At 46.1% G+C, this 19,305-nt stretch overlaps 1 protein-coding gene and 1 pseudogene across 5 annotated transcripts; both read left to right on the forward strand.

Moving 5' to 3' along the window:
- The first annotated feature begins 5,021 nt into the window (after window positions 1–5,021).
- Window positions 5,022–17,850, forward strand: LOC136528196 (protein neprosin-like; annotated as a pseudogene).
- On the forward strand, window positions 14,057–17,377 carry LOC136528197 (leucine-rich repeat extensin-like protein 5). Of its 5 annotated transcripts, XR_010776997.1 has the most exons (4): window positions 14,057–14,809; window positions 15,596–15,688; window positions 15,874–15,967; window positions 16,305–17,377. XR_010776997.1 is itself a non-coding variant. In XM_066521123.1 (3 exons), exons 1-3 carry the CDS (start codon window positions 14,298–14,300, stop codon window positions 16,313–16,315), a joined length of 651 nt encoding a protein of 216 aa, XP_066377220.1. In that variant the 5' UTR covers window positions 14,057–14,297; the 3' UTR covers window positions 16,316–16,586. The 5 variants fall into 5 exon arrangements, 2 of the variants coding, with proteins under 2 accessions (XP_066377220.1, XP_066377221.1); XR_010776995.1 differs by having other exon boundaries at window positions 14,057–15,688; XR_010776996.1 differs by having other exon boundaries at window positions 15,596–15,967.
- Window positions 17,851–19,305: the final 1,455 nt, after the last annotated feature.

Here is a 19,305-nt window from a genome sequence, read left to right on the forward strand (position 1 = left end):
AGAGTGCTGTTATTACATTTGTTGCATCAATATCTTACTTTTACCAAAGTCTCCTTTGATGAACTTTCTAGAAACCGTAGAGTAATCAATAGAGTCTACTGGAGTACAGATACATAAATGATTTTTACAAATGTTACTATCCTTGAGGTGGCATGTCCTGCAGGAGTTTATTTTATAGATATAGTTTTTATTTTTTATAGATATATCTGGTGGTGTAAAAGCTAGATGGCTGCCTCGAGAAACAACATGGATGAAGAAATGATGAATATTATCGACACCGGCACTCAATTTGCCGATGGTGACCAGCAGGATGTAGATGACGGGAGTCAATACCTCGCTCTTGAAGATAACCAAGAAAATATTGTGCAAGAAAATACTAGCGAGGTATATATATTTATATATATATTTGAATATTATATTTATATATATATTTGAATATTATATATATATATTTGAACATCTATCATCTATTATGTGTACACATGATATTAATTTATTCTTTTTTATACGTAGCCCTCTAGATCGACGACCACAATGGCGAAAAGCAAAAAAATTCGAGGCCCGAAAAAGCCATTGGAGGGGCGCTACATAATATCAGAATTCAATATCGAGACAGGCGAACCACTTGGTCCACATGCAAGGAAATTCGTGCAACACTATGGGTGCCTTGTAAGGGACAGACTTTCGATCAGTGCCCGTGAATGGAAGCAAAAGATCAACAAGTCTCATGTTAGTTTTTTCTCTAATCTTGAAAAGAATTTAATTTGGGATGATATCCTTCAACATTTCACGTTGCAAGCGGATGATTATGATGCTATCAATGATGATGAATTGAAGGAACTAGTTTGAAAGTGAGCTATGAAGAAGATGGCCACACAATTCCAGACTTGGAAGAAATCTCTATACACGAAATACGTCAAGAAGAACCTAACGCCCAATTTCAATACTAGCGGCCCGCTCGCGAAGTTGAGACCCTACTGGAATGATTTTGTACTGTACAAGACATCGAAAGAGGGTGAGGAACGGGTGAGAATGAACCAAGAGAATGCCCGATAGAAGGTATACCACCATGGCATGGGATCAGGTGGCTACGCGACTGCCATTCCCAAGTGGGAGAAAATGGAAGCGGATATTCTTGCCAAGGGTATCGCACCGAAATCACTCAATTGGCCCACACGCGCGAAGAATTGATTTTTCGCTCATGGGGGAAGACTGGACCTAGAGACCGAGAAGCTGGTTCATGGCACAAAACTCAAAAAAGCAACACAAAGATTGTCTTATGCTCTACAAGCTAAAGCTATTGGTGCGTTCAGGCCCAATAGAGAGAAGGATGAACTGACGTATGCCCTCGGGACCGCTAAACACAGTGGCCGAACGAGAGGTTTAGGACAGAACATTTCTTGGGAGCATGGTTTCTCTGATGACAGAGATGCCTATAGAAGCCGACAGAGAAGGAAGGATGAGGATGCAGTGCGGATCAGTAGGTTGGAGGAATTGGTTCATGAGTCACGGGAGGCGTTGCTTCAAGCACAGGAGCGCGAAAAAGACATGCAAGCTAGAATGCGGGACGAAATCATAAAGCAAGTACAAATAGCAATGAGTGCCTAGAGGCAGGTATCAAATCTAGGAATGAACATTAATATTAGCCCCCCTGATCAGTTGAAAAGCAGCTGCGCTTCCACAGAGTTGCCAAATCAAGATGACGCAATGCTACGTTTTCCCGTGGATGATATCACTACACCGTTTACATCATGTGAGCTACATATTCCAAAAGAGAATGCCATAATCATTGTGGCTCTCGGTGTTTTTTCTCCTCCAGATCCTACCAAGACACCAAGAATCTATGGGGCAATAATACCACCTGCATATGTTAGCGTCTTAGTGAATAGAGTCAACAAAGGTTTTAGTGACCTACCTCTTGACATTTCAGGAGGTGATGGGGAGAAGACTCTAGGAGAAGCAGAGAAAACATTCATACTATGGCGCAAGCGCTACATCATTATTCCTGAGGTCTCTAGTCCATTGCCGCTTCCTCAACTGCCAGACAATAGGTGTGGATAAAAGTGAACGAAACAAATTTTTCACAAACTTTCTATTGACATGCATGATTAATAATAATAATTTCTTATACCTAATTATTCTTTTTTGTAATCACACAGCAGGGCCTCTACCAACCTAAGTCCAATTATTCAATCTCCAGATCATCATAGTGCTTCGGGCAATCAGGTGGCAACGCCGCCACCGCCGCCACCTCCAAGGAGGTCTCCAACGCCTCCAACGGCTGCCCTGCCTCCCTTGATGACTAAGAGGAAGCCAGCTCCTAAGAGGTCCGCCCCGCAAACAAAGTCGTTGTCTCACCAGCCGACAAAGAAGAAAGCCTCATCTAATCTAGTTATTCCCCAAAAACTGTCTTTCAAGAAAAGTGAAAAGAAATTAAAAGCTGCAGTAAAAAAAGATGTGGACAGTTTCTTCGAAAAAGTAAAAAAGCAACGAGAAGAGAGGGACAACCCGGAGAAATCATACTTCTACCTACCTCCAGATCTTCTAAGAAAGATGGTGGACCAGAAAAAACGGGAATCTCAAAAGACCCGGCCAAAATCGGACTACGACCGCTCTCTCACCAAGTCATTTGAGGTGGCGTAGAAAAAGACTAGACCAGGGTAAGGTGTTGCACAACTCGAACAACAATCACAACAATCAGTCCCCCCTCTTGTCGTTCGTAATGAATGTGGTTCGAACTTAGACTTAGACGTCGATTTTGAGGAGCTGGCTCAATTTTACGAGGAAACTAGTTTGGACCTTGCTCAAGTGCTCGCTGAAGGACCATCTGCTCCGAAAGTGGGTCCTTGGAAGAAATTTGAACGTGAAAAGAGTCTATACAACCCTGAGGCCTTAGGTAAACTGGGTACGCAAATGTACTTGCTAAACAAGTGGTACATGGCGGCGTGTGAATGGGGAGAGGCCTTTGTTACTGTCAGAGTTAGAAACCAACATTACTTCCATGGCGATGACGTTATATATGTCGAGTTTGAAAAATTACACCAACTATGCCACCTGGACTCTCTCGACAAAAGTCTCATTAGCTGCTATTGTCTGTAAGTGTGATTATTTTCTACTATTAAAGTGTGTATATATAAAGCTACATGTATATATATACATTATATATATCCTCACACTATATTTTTATATATGCAGATATGAGATGATAGAACTCAGAAAGAGAAAGGATAATGATGTTGGTTTCGTTGATCCAAATGTCGTATTCAAACACCCTAATCCCCCGCCTCAATGGAAAGCTGAACTCGAGAAAAATCTCATGAGGTTCTTAGTGAACCAACAAAACAAGGATATACTCTTCCCCTACAACTTCAAGTGAGTGTTAAATAATTAATGTCGATCATATGGACATTTGTTCAATTATTTGCTTACTAGCTAAGCTATCTCCCATATATATACATATATGTTGACTCTAGTTAATGTCAATCATATTTGTGTATAAAAACATATGCAACAATCACTGGATATTGATGGTCATCGATATGGCCAATAGTCGGTTGAGAATCTTAGACTCGTTAAGAAAAGAGCAAACAGAGTACCAAGACATGATAGATATTATCCAAGGGTAATATGGTCTCTCTAGCAACTATATATACCCCGATCTCTTAACTGCAACAATTATTAAAGACCAAATTAATGGTTTATTTTATTGGGCGCAGTGTTTGGAAAAGTTTCATTGAGAATCACCACATGAAACATTGCAAAGCGCCACTGGATGTAATCGCACACAAAGTAAGTACTATCTACATTTATATATATATATATAATTCAATTAACATCATGCATGCTTTCAATTCACCGGATCTTTTTTCTCGTAAAAGTGGGTTCTGAGGCAAGAACAGGAGAACAACTACTGCGGATACTATGTTTGCGAGTTTATCGAGGCGTACACAAAAAGAACTCCTGAAGAGATCCTCAAAGTATGTTATATAAATATATTCATATATTCACAATTTCTTTTGTTGCTCATATATATAAGTAATCAAGTGACCAACACACACATATATATATTAATACTTTTCCTTTAACTTTTATTGAAGACTCTATGGTTGAAGGAAAAAGTCATACGACGTGACCAATTGAAAGCAATTCAAGAGACCATAGCAGGATTTCTTAATGACCAGGTCCTCAACCCCGCCGGCGAGTTCTACAATGACGTCAACAAAACATGAAAGCCAAACTAGATGGAGTGATTTTGTTATCCCAAGGATATGATAGAATATACAATGCAACCTTTAATTGTAATATATATATATATATATATACACACACACATACATACATACATACATATTATATGTATATAAAATAACGTACAATATATGTATATGTATGTAATATATACGTTAGTTTCATACTTTAGTTTGTACAAAATGTTCGAACATTATAAACATGTAGAATACGTATATTATTAGCACGTAGAATGCGTATTCGAAAACAAAACGAATCATCAATTGAAAATAGAAACAAAAAAAGAAAAAAAGGAAACCTTTAGTCCCGGTTGGTAATACCAACCGGGACTAAAGGGCCGCCCCACGTGGCCAGACCGGGAGACCCTTTACTCCCGGTTGGTCTTACCAACCGGGACTAAAGGTGCACCTTTAGTCCCGGGCGCGAAACCGGGACTAAAGGAGGGGACCTTTAGTCCTGATTTGGTACTCCCGATTCCAAAACCGAAACTGAAGGCGGTTGAGAACCGGGAGTACAGCCCATTTCTCCACTAGTGCTAGTTTAATATTCCCATGTCCCAACTAACCACATATCTCTCACAATTATTATTTTAGCTGCCATATATGATCTCTTCATGTGTATCCATACAATAAATTGTCCCAGGCTCCCAGCTAGCTAGCATATCTTTTGCAGTTGTTATTATTTAAGCTAGGCACAAAAACTGTTCTATATATATTTGATTTCTCCTTTGTCAATTTTACTTGAACTTGAGCGAAACATAGCCATCATATAAAATGGCACAAGATACGTGCCTTGCGCTATTGATATTTATAGTTCTTGCGAACCCAAAACTACAATATCAATCGATCATGTTCATCCAAGTATGAGAGATCCATCATCCCTGAACAGAAGCTCTTCATTCACCGTAGCTGATTCAATAAGAATCATCGCATCATCAATTGACGAATCAACGCTTGCAAATGATGTAAGTTCTATCTTATACCAATATCGTACGTATAAAAGAAAATCATCATTCTTATGGAGTTGAATTTGCTAGGGCACTACAAGAAACATGATACTTTTTTTCATATTTTTTTGAAGTCATAGGTTTCATAAATATTTCAAATTATATGTTACTTGGCCTGTAATTCCATAGCATTACTACACAAGTTCAGATATAGGTTGTAATTTTTTCTTATGAGTTGTGTGGTTACAAACAGTTTCACATCAGTTTTGCTGTACACTAAATTCTTCATCAGAAAATGGCGATAACAAACTATTATTCAGCCTTGTTTTTACTGTAGATCATAGACACTATGGCTCTGCTTCTTGATAGATAAGCCTAGTGCTCAAGTACTTGTATCTTACTTTTCCTACATTTTTTATTTTTCTTGGCTTCCAAGCCTAGTGTTAGGAATATGCTTAACATCCACTTTAGTGTTTGGAATATGCTCTACCAAGTGGGAAACCCCTTTGTTTATAAAGGGCAAGGGGGTGTCATTGTAAAAATAGGTCATTGCATTTTCCATTCAATCCAAGCGGTCAAGGGCTAAACTGCCCTCTAGTAGTTCTAGATCTGAATCTGAAATCCAATCGGGCCAACAATCTAGTATCGGAACTGAGAGGGTTCCTAAGTGAGCGAGCGCCATGTCCAACGCTAGACAAGTCGCGAGAGCGCGCGCCGCCACAGGTGCCAGAGCCGACGATCGTGCGACGCGCCTTGCTGCCCGCAGAGGCAGCGGTTGTGGCCCAGGTCGTGGTAGACGTGGGCGTAGTACTACGCGCTGAGATGGAACGGGAGCTGGAGCCAGCTGGAGGATCACGTAGCCTGGTCGGACGTCGCTGCCAGTCACCATCACCAGAGAAGCGTCGTGGTCGGCACGGCCGCTCCCTAGTGCTACAGATGGTCTACCGTGACTCCGGAGTGGGAACGCCCTAGCCAATGCTCACCAAGTCGAACTACCACGAGTGGAGCCTGCTTATGAAGGTCAAGTTGTAGGCCTGGCGGCTGTGGGAGGCGGTTCACGTTGGTGGCGTCAACTACGACGACGATCGCCGGGCGCTGGAGGCGTTGTGCGCCGTCATCCCCACCAAGCTCGACACCTATCTCGCGAACAAGGCTACGACAAAGCTGGCGTGGGAATCGATCGCCGTGGCACGCATCAGCGGAGATCATCTGCGCCAGGCAACGTTGCAGTGCCTCCGAGGTGAGTGGGAAGGCCTCGCCTTTTAGCCTGGTGAGCAAGTCAAGGACTTTGCCCTTTGTCTTACCAATCTGATGGAATAGATGATGCGCAACGGCGACACCGACCTCACGGAGGAGCGCGCGGTGGAAATATTCCTCCACTGCATGCCAAGGAAGTACACGTAGATCATCATGTCGATTGAGATGCTCCTCGACTTCGAGTAGCTCACTGTCAAGGACGTGTCCGGGAGGCTCAAGGCGGTGCAGGACCGCAAGGAGGGGCCTCACACCGAGCCAAGTGCCTCCGAAGGCAAGCTGCTGTACACGATGGAGCAGTGGCGCGCCTTCAACAAGAAGAAGAAGGAGGAAGGATCTAGTTCATCTGGCTCCAAGGAGCATCGTCAGTGTCCACGCGGCGGCAAGAAGGAGGAGAAGAGACCTCGGGGCTAGGTCGGCGCTGATGGTGGCGCCGCCGGCGAGCGCAAGGCAACCTAGAATGACACTTGCAACAACTGTGGTGTTAGGACTAGCCACGGGGCCAAGGACTGCCGCCTTCCTCCATGCCACGGTGGGTAGGCTCACGTCACGCAAGTAGAAGATCAGGATGCCACCCTATTCCTGGCGCATGGGTGCATCAAGCTGCAGCAAGACATAGAGGAGGGGGTGAAAGGTCTAAGCTTTCCCCTTTTTAGGTCGGCTGGCTCTGCCGAGCTCCACCGCGATGAACTATGCACCGACGCCTTCCTCGGCAAGGGTGTCGTCGATGACAAGATTGACGGCTGGTACCTCAACACCGGTGTGATACACCACATGACTGGCCGACGCAAGTTCTTCTCCGACCTAGACTCTGACATGAAGGGCTCCGTCAAGTTTGGTGACGCCTCCACCGTCAAGATCAAGGGCGTCGGCTCGGTCATCTTCAAGGCCAAGATGGGGGAGGACCATCTTCTCATTGGGGTGTACTACATCCTGGCCTTGAAGAACTCCATCATCAGCGTTAGGCAGCTGGATGAGAATGGCTCGCGGGTGGAGATTGAGGACAGCGTGCTGTGCATCTGGGCTAGAGACCGTCGTCTTCTCGCCAAGGTGAAACAGGGAAGCAAATGTCTTTATGTGCTCCATGTATAGGTGGTGCACCCCCTCTGCCTTGTTGCGCGTTGGGATGATGAGGCATGGCGTTGGCATGAGCGCTTTGGGCACCTTCACTTCGAAGCCTTGAAGTAGCTCATCAAGAAGGAGATGGTCCATGGCATGCCCTACATCGACCACGTCGAGCAGCTTTGCGACACCTATGTGTTGACCAAGCTGAAGCGCCGACCTTTCCCACATCAAGCCTCCTACCGCGCCACCGAGTAGCTCGAGCTGGTGCATGGTGACCTCTGTGGTCTTGTGTCACCAGCCACTCCTAGAGATTGGCGCTACTTCCTACTACTCGTTGATGATGCCACCCGCTATATGTGGGCTGTGCTGCTCGATTCCAAGGCGGCAGCTACGGACGCCATCAAGCGCCACCAGGCAGCCATGAAGGAGTGCGCCCATAAACTCTAGGTGCTCTACATGGATAATAGTGGCGAATTCACGACAGCTGAGTTCGAGGCGTACTGCGCCAACGAGGGGATTCAGTGCCACTACTCTGCACCCTACTCACAGCAGCAGAACGGTGTGGTCGAGCACCGCAATCAGACGATGGTGGTAGCGGCGTGCGCTCTCCTCAAACAGCATGGCATGCCAGCGGTCTACTAGAGAGAGGCCATGATGACCGTCGTACACCTGCTCAACCGCTCTCTGACTAGTGCGCTCGACGATAAGATGTCGCATGAGTCCTGACATGGACGCAAGCCGGTGGTCAGCTATCTGCACATCTTTGGCTAGCTGGCCTTCATCTAGGAGCTAAACCATGTCGGCAAGCTCAATGATCATAGCTCGCCAAGGGTCTTTATCGGCTACATAGAGGGGGCTAAGGCCTACCGCGTGCTTGACCCGATGACACGACGCGTGCGTGTGGTGCGTGACGTCGTGTTCGATGAAGGACGCGGCTGGGCATGGGACAAGGCGGTGGATGACGGGTCGGTGACCGCGCTTCACGACTTCACCGTCGAGTATGCGTGGGCTGGAGGTGCTGAGGAAGCACAAGGTGCATCTTCATTGATGTATGGGTCTTCATCACCAGCGCCGACCTCTTCACCATCTCTGCCTCATTCGCCATCACCAAATCTAGGGAAGCTCGGCAGCCCATCGGCGGTGGTCGACAATCCATCGGTAGCAGCTACGACCTGTCCAGCACCGTAGCCGACCTCTCTGATCTCTACATCATCGCAGTCGATCTCTCTAGCGTACCAACTGACCTCGTCAATGTCTTCTACCTCACCTACTGTGACACAAGTGCATGCAGGGCAGCCGAAGGTCAAGTCTGCCACACTATTGAAAGACGATGAAGACCGTCTGGACGCCTACTATGATAATGAGCCTCTGTGATACCGCACCGTGGCAAGCATCCTCGGTGACCAGTCTTTACTGGACCAGCCCAAGAGGCTCTTCACCCAGCTTCATCTGACGCATGCCGGCTTCTCAACCACTTATGCTGAGGCGTAGGGTGATCCGGCGTGGTGGGTGGCAATAGAGCAGGAGCTCAAGTGCGTTGAGAAGAACCGCACCTAGAAGCTGGTGCCACTACCTGACGGCCACCGCTCTATCACCCTAAAGTGGGTGTTCAAGCTCAAGAAGGACGAGCTGGGTGTGGTGATCAAGCACAAGGCGTAGCTACTGACGCACGGCTTCGTTCAACAGGAGGGGATCGACTATGATGACGCCTTCGCCCTCGTGGCACGCATGGAGTCAGTCCATGTCCTCCTTGCACTAGCGGCTCAAGAGAGGTGGCAAGTCCACCACATGGACGTGAAGTCCACCTTCCTCAACGGCGATCTCAAGGAGGTGGTCTATGTGCGCCAGCCACCTAGCTACACCGTCGCCGGAGGAGAGAGGAAGGTGTACCGCCTATGCAAGGCACTGTATGGCCTGCGTCAGGCATCACACGCCTGGAACGTGAAGCTCGATGCCACACTTAAGAAGATGGGCTTCAAGCAGAGTGCGCATGAGGCGGCGGTGTAATGGCGGGGCAGCAGACGCAATGTTCTACTGGTCGGCATCTGCGTGGACGACCTCATCATCATCGGCGCTGAAGAGCGGAAGGTGGAGGTGTTCAAGGTGCAGATGAAGAAGGCATTCAACATGAGCGACCTCGGACTCCTCTGCTTCTACCTCGGCGTCGAAGTGCGTTAGGATGCCACAAGGATCACCCTCCGCCAAACCCACTACGCTAAGCGCATCCTCGGGCTCGGCGGCATGATAGGCTGCAATCCAGCCCACAGCACTATGGAGGAGAAGCTCAAGCTGAGTCAGGAGAGCACGGTGGAGGAGGTCGATCCAACCCATTACTAGCGGCTGATCGAGAGCTTGCGCTACCTGGTCCATACCTGGCCGGACATCGCGTTCGCCGTTGGGTACATGAGCCGGTTCATGGAGCGGCCGATGATGGAGCATCTGCAGGCCATCAAGTGAATCCTGCACTACGTGGTGGGCACCCTTGACTATGGTCTTCACTATGGAAGGGCCCCCGACACGGCGTGGTTCGTCGGCTATTGCGACAGCAACCTCGCCGGCGATGTGGATACTAGCAAGAGCACAACCGAGACGATGTTCTTCCTTGGTGATTGCTTGGTCAGCTGGTAGTCCCTCGAACAAAAGGTGTGGCCCTCTCAAGCTGTGAAGCGGAGTACATCGCCATCACCACTGCCGCAACACAGGCGCTGTGGCTGTCAAGGATGCTGGCAGAGCTCCTTGGCAGGAAGGTAGATGTGGTTGAGCTGAAGGTGGACAACAAGTCTGCTCTAGCTCTGGCCAAGAACCCTGTCTTCCATGAAAGAAGCAAGCACATCCGCATCAAGTACCACTTCGTCAGAGATTGCTTGGAGGACGGAAGCATCAAGGCCAGTCACATTGCTAGTACTGATCAGTTAGCTGACATTCTCACCAAGTCGTAGGGGAAGTCAAAGTTCCAGGAGATGAGGGAGAGGATTGGGCTACAGCAGATCACCTCCGGTGCTCGACACAAGGCTTAGGGAGAGATTGATAGATAAGCCTAGTGTTAAAGCACTTATATCTTACTTTTCATGCACTTTTTATTTTTCTTGGCTTCCAAGTCTAGTGTTAGGAATATGCTCAGCATCCACTTTAGTGGTTGAAATATGTTGTAGCAAGTGGGAGTCTCCTTTGCCTATAAAGGGCTAGGGAGTGTCATTGTAAAAATAGGTCATTGCATTTTCCATTCAATCCAAGCGGCCAAGAGTCAAGCCGCCCTCTAGTAGTTTTAGATCTGAATCTGAGATCCAATCGGGCAAACACTTCTCTTGAAAACATCAGTTTTACAGGCATTTACTGGGGAAACAAGGTTACATCACCGGTTTTGTGTGCTTGGCTCGACGAAATTAAACTACGCCCTCCACTATTAGGTACTAGTACTCAAAGACCAAAGAAAAAGGATAAGAGCAACTGTTTGAGCATTGGGAAACTAAATAAACTCCCTAACCAATGTTTTGGAGGGCGAAAGACATTAGCTAGGAGTTTGGAGTAACTCTCAATCTATGTCCACGTGGTGTAGTGGTGAAGCTAGAATAAATTGAAGGGATTACGTGCCTCATAGGTGTATAGACATGTGCCACATGTCGTGCATATGTAGTGAAATTTTAGACATTGTCACTGTTTTTATAACTTGCCCACTCCTAGGTTGTGAAAGACCAGTCTTCAACATCTTTATTAATCCCCTGAGACGGCTGCTGTAACCGGGATGCATTGTTCACTAATTGTTCACAAGCACAACAAAATAGACCTTAGCTAGTTCGCGTGAAAGCAGTGTTCAAATCCAAGGATTTAGACAGGCTATTCCAAACCTTGACGAATCAGTATATTACAAAACAAGCCTAAGAAGCTTGCCGGGGGGAGGGTCGGGTCCATGGTGGAGGCCGACCTGACAACATCTGTCGCCGCTAGATCAACGGCCAGGATGCCTTTGTACTATGGCGCCTGCTGCGCTCCTGCGCCACAACGCGGCTGCCAGCGCGTGCGTCTGTGCGTGATCACAGCAGGGAGCAGCGCGGGTCAGGGGGGCTTTGTAGGCCTAGGCGCCGGCGACAGGGAATCATCCAAGGAACTCGACTCGATCGAAAACGTGAGGAGGAGACAGGCTGAGGGGGCGGGCGGCGCAAGGCGGCCTTGAGCACGGAAAGGAGAATGCACGGAGCAGCGTGCCTAGGTCGGTAGACGTGCCCGGTGCTATCCGATCTTCGCAGGCGACGACGGTCGCGGGAGTGTGGCGGCGCAACTGGTGGTGGACCATGCCGCCCGTGTTCCTCTTCTCCGCTGAGGAGATCTCAGCGCGAGAGGAGACTGCGCCGAGGCCGGTACGCGACCGGTGCTAGCAGCTCTTCGCGTGCGAGGTCGCCGCGACGGTGCGGCACCGGCGGCCGTCGACGTGGCCCCTTACGACCGGCTAGCAGCTGAGAAAGAACTTTTTTTTTAGTTCAAAGGGAGAAAGAACTTTGTTTTAGTTCAAGGCGAGAAATAACTTAGACTGAGATGGAAGCGACAGGTTTAGACTTTAGACAGGGATGAGATGGGAAATTCGATCTTTGCCCTTCAAGGAAGATGCTAAAGGCCCTGTTCGCTTCTCTTGTAATCCGTACTTTTTAGTTTGTTTTTTTTAGTTAGAACAGTATTTTTCTCTCATAATAAATCAGTCGGAACAGTGTTTTGGCTTGTTTTTTCAGTGAAGCGAACGGGCTAATTACCAATTTACTCATAACCGAAAAATAATAAAGTAAAAAATAAATTGGGCCTCACATATTTTAGTACTTGCCCCACATAATTTTGGTACTATCTCCACCTACTTAGTAACTTTAGGTATTTTTACATTGGTACTTCTTTTTTTTTTCATCGTCTGATCTCGTCTAATAGATAGCTCATGTTTTTTCCAACAATTATAAAATTACGTATGATCACGAAAAATGTGCTATTTTTTTTCACAGTACGCAGCCTACGATGCGAACAGCCCCCAACCGGTGGATACACAGGCGGCATGGCAACTCTAGATGTTTATAAGCGAAATGGGATTTACTGCTGCATTAATGTGGGTATCAAATGACAAGCCCGGCAATAGTGACTACAATGATATGCGAGCGGGTTGGATGGTAAGTCATCGATAGTATGCCATATTTAGGATATATATACTTTATTCTAAATTATAAGACGTTCTGTCTTTTCTAGATACGTGGCATTTGCTATGTACATAGATATATACTAGTCTAGATACATAATAAAAATAATGTATCTAGAACAGTCAAAACATCTTATAATTTGTGATGGATTTAGTAGATATGTATAGTTCACAAATTCCTTGTTATCCATAGGTTAACCCATCCCGCTTTGGTGACAGCAAGACACGTTTTTTTTTATACTGGACGGTATGAAATAAAAATCTATAAGTTTTTCTTTACTCAAATATCCTTATTGTGCCACACCCATAAGCAATTTTGTTTTTAAAGGACACGAGTCAACTGGATGCTTTAATCTGGACTGTAATGGTTTTGTACATGTGAAGGATGCTCCAGGAGATACCTTAGAACCAGCAAATGGTCAACCTAAAAAATCATTCAAGATATTTAAGGTATAATGTACATAATGTCATCATATATATATGCAAAAATATCTTACTGCTTCATGGCATCAAGAGATAGGGAGTAAAGATTATACTGGACCGCCACGCCTGCTATTCTCAAAGAGAAAATTGTCTAATTAATAACACGGCTTGATAAAGTTCATAAGCTAAACTTGGTACCATATAAATGATACGTGCACCAGTTCAATGTCTTTTTTTTTTTTTGCATCAGCTTTCCGAATATGCCACTAGTGCTTGCAGTTCCAAATTTATAGAGTGATAGAGTATCTAATAAGGGCGCCTTCAATGGCCTAGTTTGGAGCTAGTTGAATCAATTTTTCAATCACTAAATAGTGTAAAAATCAAGATACTAGCATAGACTTAAGAGATAGTCTCGCACATTTCACGATGTATCCCGCTCTCACAGCATGATGCTATAGTCTCTCTCTCCTTCATATTTTTTAGCTTAGAGTTAGTGGTAGCTCATACTATTAGGGCGTCCCCAACAGTAATCATCGGCAACCAGCGATTAAAAGAGCCATGGGTCCCGCACGTAATTTTTAATTATATTCATCTCTCCATCTCAGTCTGTCACAGAGGCAAGATTCCTCTTTGCCACCACTGCATGCTCGGCTTCACCTCGTTTTTGAGCGAGCTGAGCTACGAGAAAGTCGCTAGCGAGGATGGTCATGTTCGCTTCAACTACTTTTTAGGTTATGGAGTAATGTTTTTTCTCTCGTAATATTTTAATATAAGTATTAGTATAAACTAAATTTCAGTATAAACGAACAGGTTCGGTTTCGGTTTTCTCTCAGCTACACATCATATGAGAATCCGAGTCAGCTAGTGAAGTCGACAGTTGTTGGGGACACGCCCTTAGGGCATGTATAGCGCGTCTGTATAACTCGTCTGTACGTCGCGTATTTTACAAAAAGAACCCCGAACTGAGCAGACGAGCTCGCCCCGGCGCTTCGCGAGACGACGAGCGTGGCTCATGGTCCAAGAAGCCGTCGTCTCTCTAGAGTCGCGTTGTACGGGGGAGTCGACGAGCGGAGCATCCAGTGCGGGCGCGCGCGCGCGGAGGAAGTTGAGGGCGCGCGGGAATGGATTTTGCGCGCCAAATCCACCGCCGTCTCCATATATTCTTCGATCTTTTCGGGAAACTTCACCAGCGAGATGGACCACCCTAACACACCATCGGATTCAGGCGTGGCGACGGCGCTGGCGGCGTTGAGAGTGGCGGCGGGGCGGAAGGGCAAGGTCGGCAGCACGCGGGCCTCTTCCTCCATTGGTCGTGGATCCAGCAGGGCAGCTGGCCTCTTCCCCGTTGGAGGCAGATCCGGCTCGGCGACCGGCCTCCTCCCCTTTGGTCGCGGATCCAGCCCGCCGGCCGGCCTCCTTCCCTTTGGCCACGGATCCATGGCTGCATCCGGCGCGGCCGAATCCTCCCCTATCGGATTTCCGTTCCCTCCACCTGCGCCGCCGGCAACCTCGTCACCTGTGCCGCTGGCAACCTCATCACCTGCGACGCTGCTAGCTAAGTCACCTACACCACCGCCGCCGACTCCCTTGATTGCGCCGCCTACAAACTCCACCGCGCCGCCACCATATACTGTGCCACCATGGCCACCTCAAGTACCAGGATTGGGGCCTCCATCCCCCCATGGAAACCTCCCCCAAGATCCATGGTGAGTTGCTTTGGGCTCCAGATCTTTATGTAAGCCATCCTCTGTAATGTGTGGGGAGAGTTCGAGCTACGGATTGTGCAGATAGTCATGGATTTGCTTCTTGCTTGTTGCGTGATCTTGTGTGGTGGTAGACTGGTAGTACCCGTTCATTTTTTTTCTCTGATTTTTGTGGGATTTAAGTGAATCTACTTGTTCTAGGCCTGTAACCCAAGAAGCAGCAGCCAGCAACAATCAGTCCTGTAATTCTGAATGTGAATGCTACATTTTTTTTTATCTAATATGAATGTGAAACTGTTACATGTTTGGCTGCAACCTTACCATCATGTATTTGATATCTTTAGCTAACAGATTTAGAAGTGCTTCCTGGTTGGAGGCTCCGATGCACTGTGACTGCATTTGTGAACCTGTTTGTCAAGGTGTCTAGTTGTGGAATGGTGACGAGGCCAGATTTTGCACATGTGAACCTGTGTCTAGTTTGTTGCTGCTACGTGCTAACTGAATAAACCAAATGTGCATAGTTGGTCTACAACTTTGTTTTGGCACATTTGATCACAGCACAATATAGGAATTAAATGATGCAGCTAACCTTTGAAAGCTTGTGTTATGCATTTCGTTCTCATGATGCAGCTTGTGTTATGCATTTTGGATAACTTTTATGGTTTTTTCTAGTTTACTGAACCTTAGTATGTGCAATTATTCTCTGCACCTCAAAGCTTGTGTTATAAGAATCAAAGATGATGGATGCATATAACAACCTCATCTCACAAGATACAAGTTCAATGACAGACGACGAAAAGTCTGAGCGACTTGCTGCCATGAAGTGTTTAAGGAAGATGCTTTTTCCTGAAATTATCTAATGATTATTCTGAAGTTTCCCAGGTGCAGTGTATGCTTCCTGATTTTACATGTTATCTTGCTTCCTAATTTTACATGTTATCTAATGATTATTCTGAAATTATCTTGCTATATGCTTCCTGATCAGCAATCTGCACTGATATTAAAAAGTTAAGTGTAGAGAAAATGTCACTTACTGTGCTAATAATACTCCTGCCTATGCCCTGCAGGCTGCAGTTCATTTTTTTGTTATTACTGGTCGGCTGCTTCGTTGTGTGGGCATCAACTAAGTTTCTGTTTTTATTCAGTTATCCAAGAGTGCAGGTGATTTCTCACTCTTTCGAAATCTATTGTTTCACAGAAAACATAGAGGCCAAAAACATACTATGCCATCCTTCGTTTTGCTATTTGCTTTGTATCCAATGTTGCTGAAACTATGCAATCTCCACTTCCTGTCATCTAGTAACTGTTGTAGTTCTGAAACTATGAACTACTACCAGATCTTTTTTTTTCCTGAGATTCATGTATGCTCTGAACATTGTCATCCTTTGCCTTCTTCAGTTTTCAGTTTCAGTTACTGGATGCATTACATTTCTGATTGTTTCTGTTTTTTGTGACCAATGACAGGAAGCTTATGTATTTTCCATCTATCTCCTTCCAGGTTCAACATGATGGCAACAATCAGATTGCCACTAGGTGATTGGTTTGGTTCTGCAAGGTGTGGACGATATATAGGCTACTAGTGTTCTATGTTTAACTGAAAGTTATGCATCTACCTTTCTTTTTTTTTTTTGAAAGTTATGCAAGGTGTGGATATATGCTGCTTTATTATAGTGATGACTGAATGGCTCCTTGTATTGCTTTCATTTTTTTCTGTTCCAGTATGTGTACAATGCAGCTCTCTCTGAAGTCATGTATAATATATTAATATTACTTATATTGATGGATCTTAAAAAATTTGCAATCATACTCCACGTATCAATTAGCAACACAATAGTATACAAAAATGGTACTCATGATTGATCATAGTTAAATACAAGCATTAAATAGCTTGCAGACAGTCAAACAGACAACCCTTGTCTATGTGATGTATGAACTGTCTATTTAGCTGTCTGTGTCGTGAATTTCAAGAACTTGCAGACAGCCCTTGTCTGTGGGTTGTACATGCCCTTAGAGACACCCTAAGGTGTGGTGGGATTAGCGTTTGCCTAAACTAACAGCCATTAATTTAGATTAGATTAAATGGCATGTAGACGCTACACGGTGGCCATTCGTGTTCACTTCTCTAGTCGTTTAAGACAATTACATGGCTGTTTAGTCCACCTAATTAGCTAACTACTGAGTATCCTGGACTCTTTAAACATTTAGGTGAGCACGAGCACTATTGATTGGGCGCGGATTGATAAAATCTTGTTTATCTAAGCACGTTTGTTCTGGTGGGAGAAGTTGAATATTATAAAATCTAGTTTATTTAAGCACTATTGATTGGGCGCGGATTATTGGCAAGGAGAAGTTGAATAACTCATTATTATATTATAAACTTGCAATAGATCGACTTCCCTCATATGACAATATTTTGATTTGATAAGCCCAATCTGTAAGGAATTAATAACACATTCTTTATATTTCAATTTGTCATCTTGGTATATGTTATGAGTTGAGAGGATCAAATCACACAACAATCGATGAGTGGTGAATCATATCAATATTCGGTTTTGTTGGTATTAGTGATATTTGTTATCTCTCATTGCGTGATATATATCCATGTAAAATTGTATTGCAGAATAAAGACGATGGAGATTGGTGGCTACACTTTGGGTATGACATAAGCAACCTGAAGCCCGTTGGGTTCTGGCCGAAAAGTATATTTAACAGCTTGGAGGATCATGCCGGAGACATAACCTGGGGTAGTTACACTAAGTGTTACAAAGGATATGCAAGTCCCCCAATGGGCAATGGGCAATGGCCTGGAAAAAGACTCGGCAAGTTTTCAGAATGTTCAACTTGTCGATTCTAATGGCCAGGGATATATACTGCCGGTTGGGTCTGTTTATGTTGATGCAAACAACAAGAAATGCTACCAAGCTAGCACATTTTTGGACAACATGTTCTACTACGGGTGTCCAGGCGACTGCACTGATTAGCAACCTTGGACATTTGAAGCACCCATACAGCTTCTGTCATGAAATAAAGAGAATTTTTTTTAGTAAAAGAGAGATTCATTAGCTAGAAAAAATAATCGTTAGAGTCGTTGTTGTTGATGACTGATGAGGTCAAGAACGCACACAGGCGCTTGGCCTAACCAAACAGCAGTACGACTAATGTTCCTCTCCTAGATAGAGAAAAGATAATTCATGAGCTACTCTATTCTCAGCCTAAGCGGCTGCGCTTGTTGCAGCGCTACTGCTGCAGCCGGAGGCAAGTCCTCAGTAGCTACAAGTATACATCCCTAGAAAGAAAAAACACTACTACAAAAATGATTCTGTACGACACTGCTCAAACATTAACGTAAGCGGTCACAAAATACAACCGTCTCGTAAAATGCCTCATGATTTTTAGAGACGGACGTTTTTATTTACGAAGGCAGTCACAATTAACCGTCACGCAAAATGCATTTACGGAGGCGGTCGTTTTATTTATAGAGGTGGTTAGAAAATGCCCTACCTCCAAAAATAAATTTACGGAGGCGGACGCCTTAAGACAATCGCCTCCGAAAATAGTCTATTTATGGAGATGGACACCTTAAGAGGCCCATCTCCGTAAATCCATTTTTGGAGGCGGACCTTTAAAATGCCCGCATCGGCAAATCAGGCCTAGCCTGCTAACCATCTCCAGACCCAAGTTAGCCCATCACCAGTCTTGAATATATAATGAGAAACGAAACCCTAACACACCAGCTCTCCTTTCTCTCTGTTTCCCTCATCCACAAGCGCCGCACTAGCTCTCCTCCTTCCCTCATCAGTGGCCCTTGTGCCCCCCTCCCCAGTGGCACTCGCGTGCCGCCCGTTAGCGCTCAGGCGCGGTTCTTTGACGGCGGCACGGGCGGGGAGGCCAGATCCGACAGTGGCTCCCTCTTCTTCCTCCCTGCGCGCGCGTGGACCCGGCGACGACACGCGTGGGGGAGGTCGAATCGACGACGACGGCGCGTGGGAAGGTCGTATCCAGCCGCAACGCGGGCGGGAAGGCCGGATTCGACGGTGGCTCCCTCTTCTCACTCTTTGATCTCCCTCCCTAAGCGGCGCGGATCTGGTAACGACGCGTGCAGGGAGGCTGGATCTGGCGATGGCGGCACGTGGGAAGGCCAAATCCAATGATGGGGAGGCCGGATCCGGCAACGGCTCCCTCTTCTTCCTCCCCGAGCAACGCGGATCCGGTGGCGGTGCGCGCATGGAGCGAGGCTGGATCCGGCTTGCCGGCAGCGAATCGGGGGGGGGGGGGGGGGGGGGGCAGCGTGCAAGGGTAGCGGCACGAGGCCCAGATGTGGGCCTGGTTCGGGCTGCAGGCTTTTTCTTTCTTTTTTTTGTTTTTAATCGATTTTCACAAGCGGGCATTTGGACCGCCTCCGAAAATAGCCATTAACACATGCCTTTTGTCGGAGGCGGACGGCTTGACCGCTTGGAAAAATAAAAAATGACCGCCTAGATTAAGTTTATCACTTTATT

This window comes from Miscanthus floridulus, chromosome 19, assembly GCF_019320115.1.
Source record: "Miscanthus floridulus cultivar M001 chromosome 19, ASM1932011v1, whole genome shotgun sequence".
NCBI classification, from domain to species: domain Eukaryota; kingdom Viridiplantae; phylum Streptophyta; class Magnoliopsida; order Poales; family Poaceae; genus Miscanthus; species Miscanthus floridulus.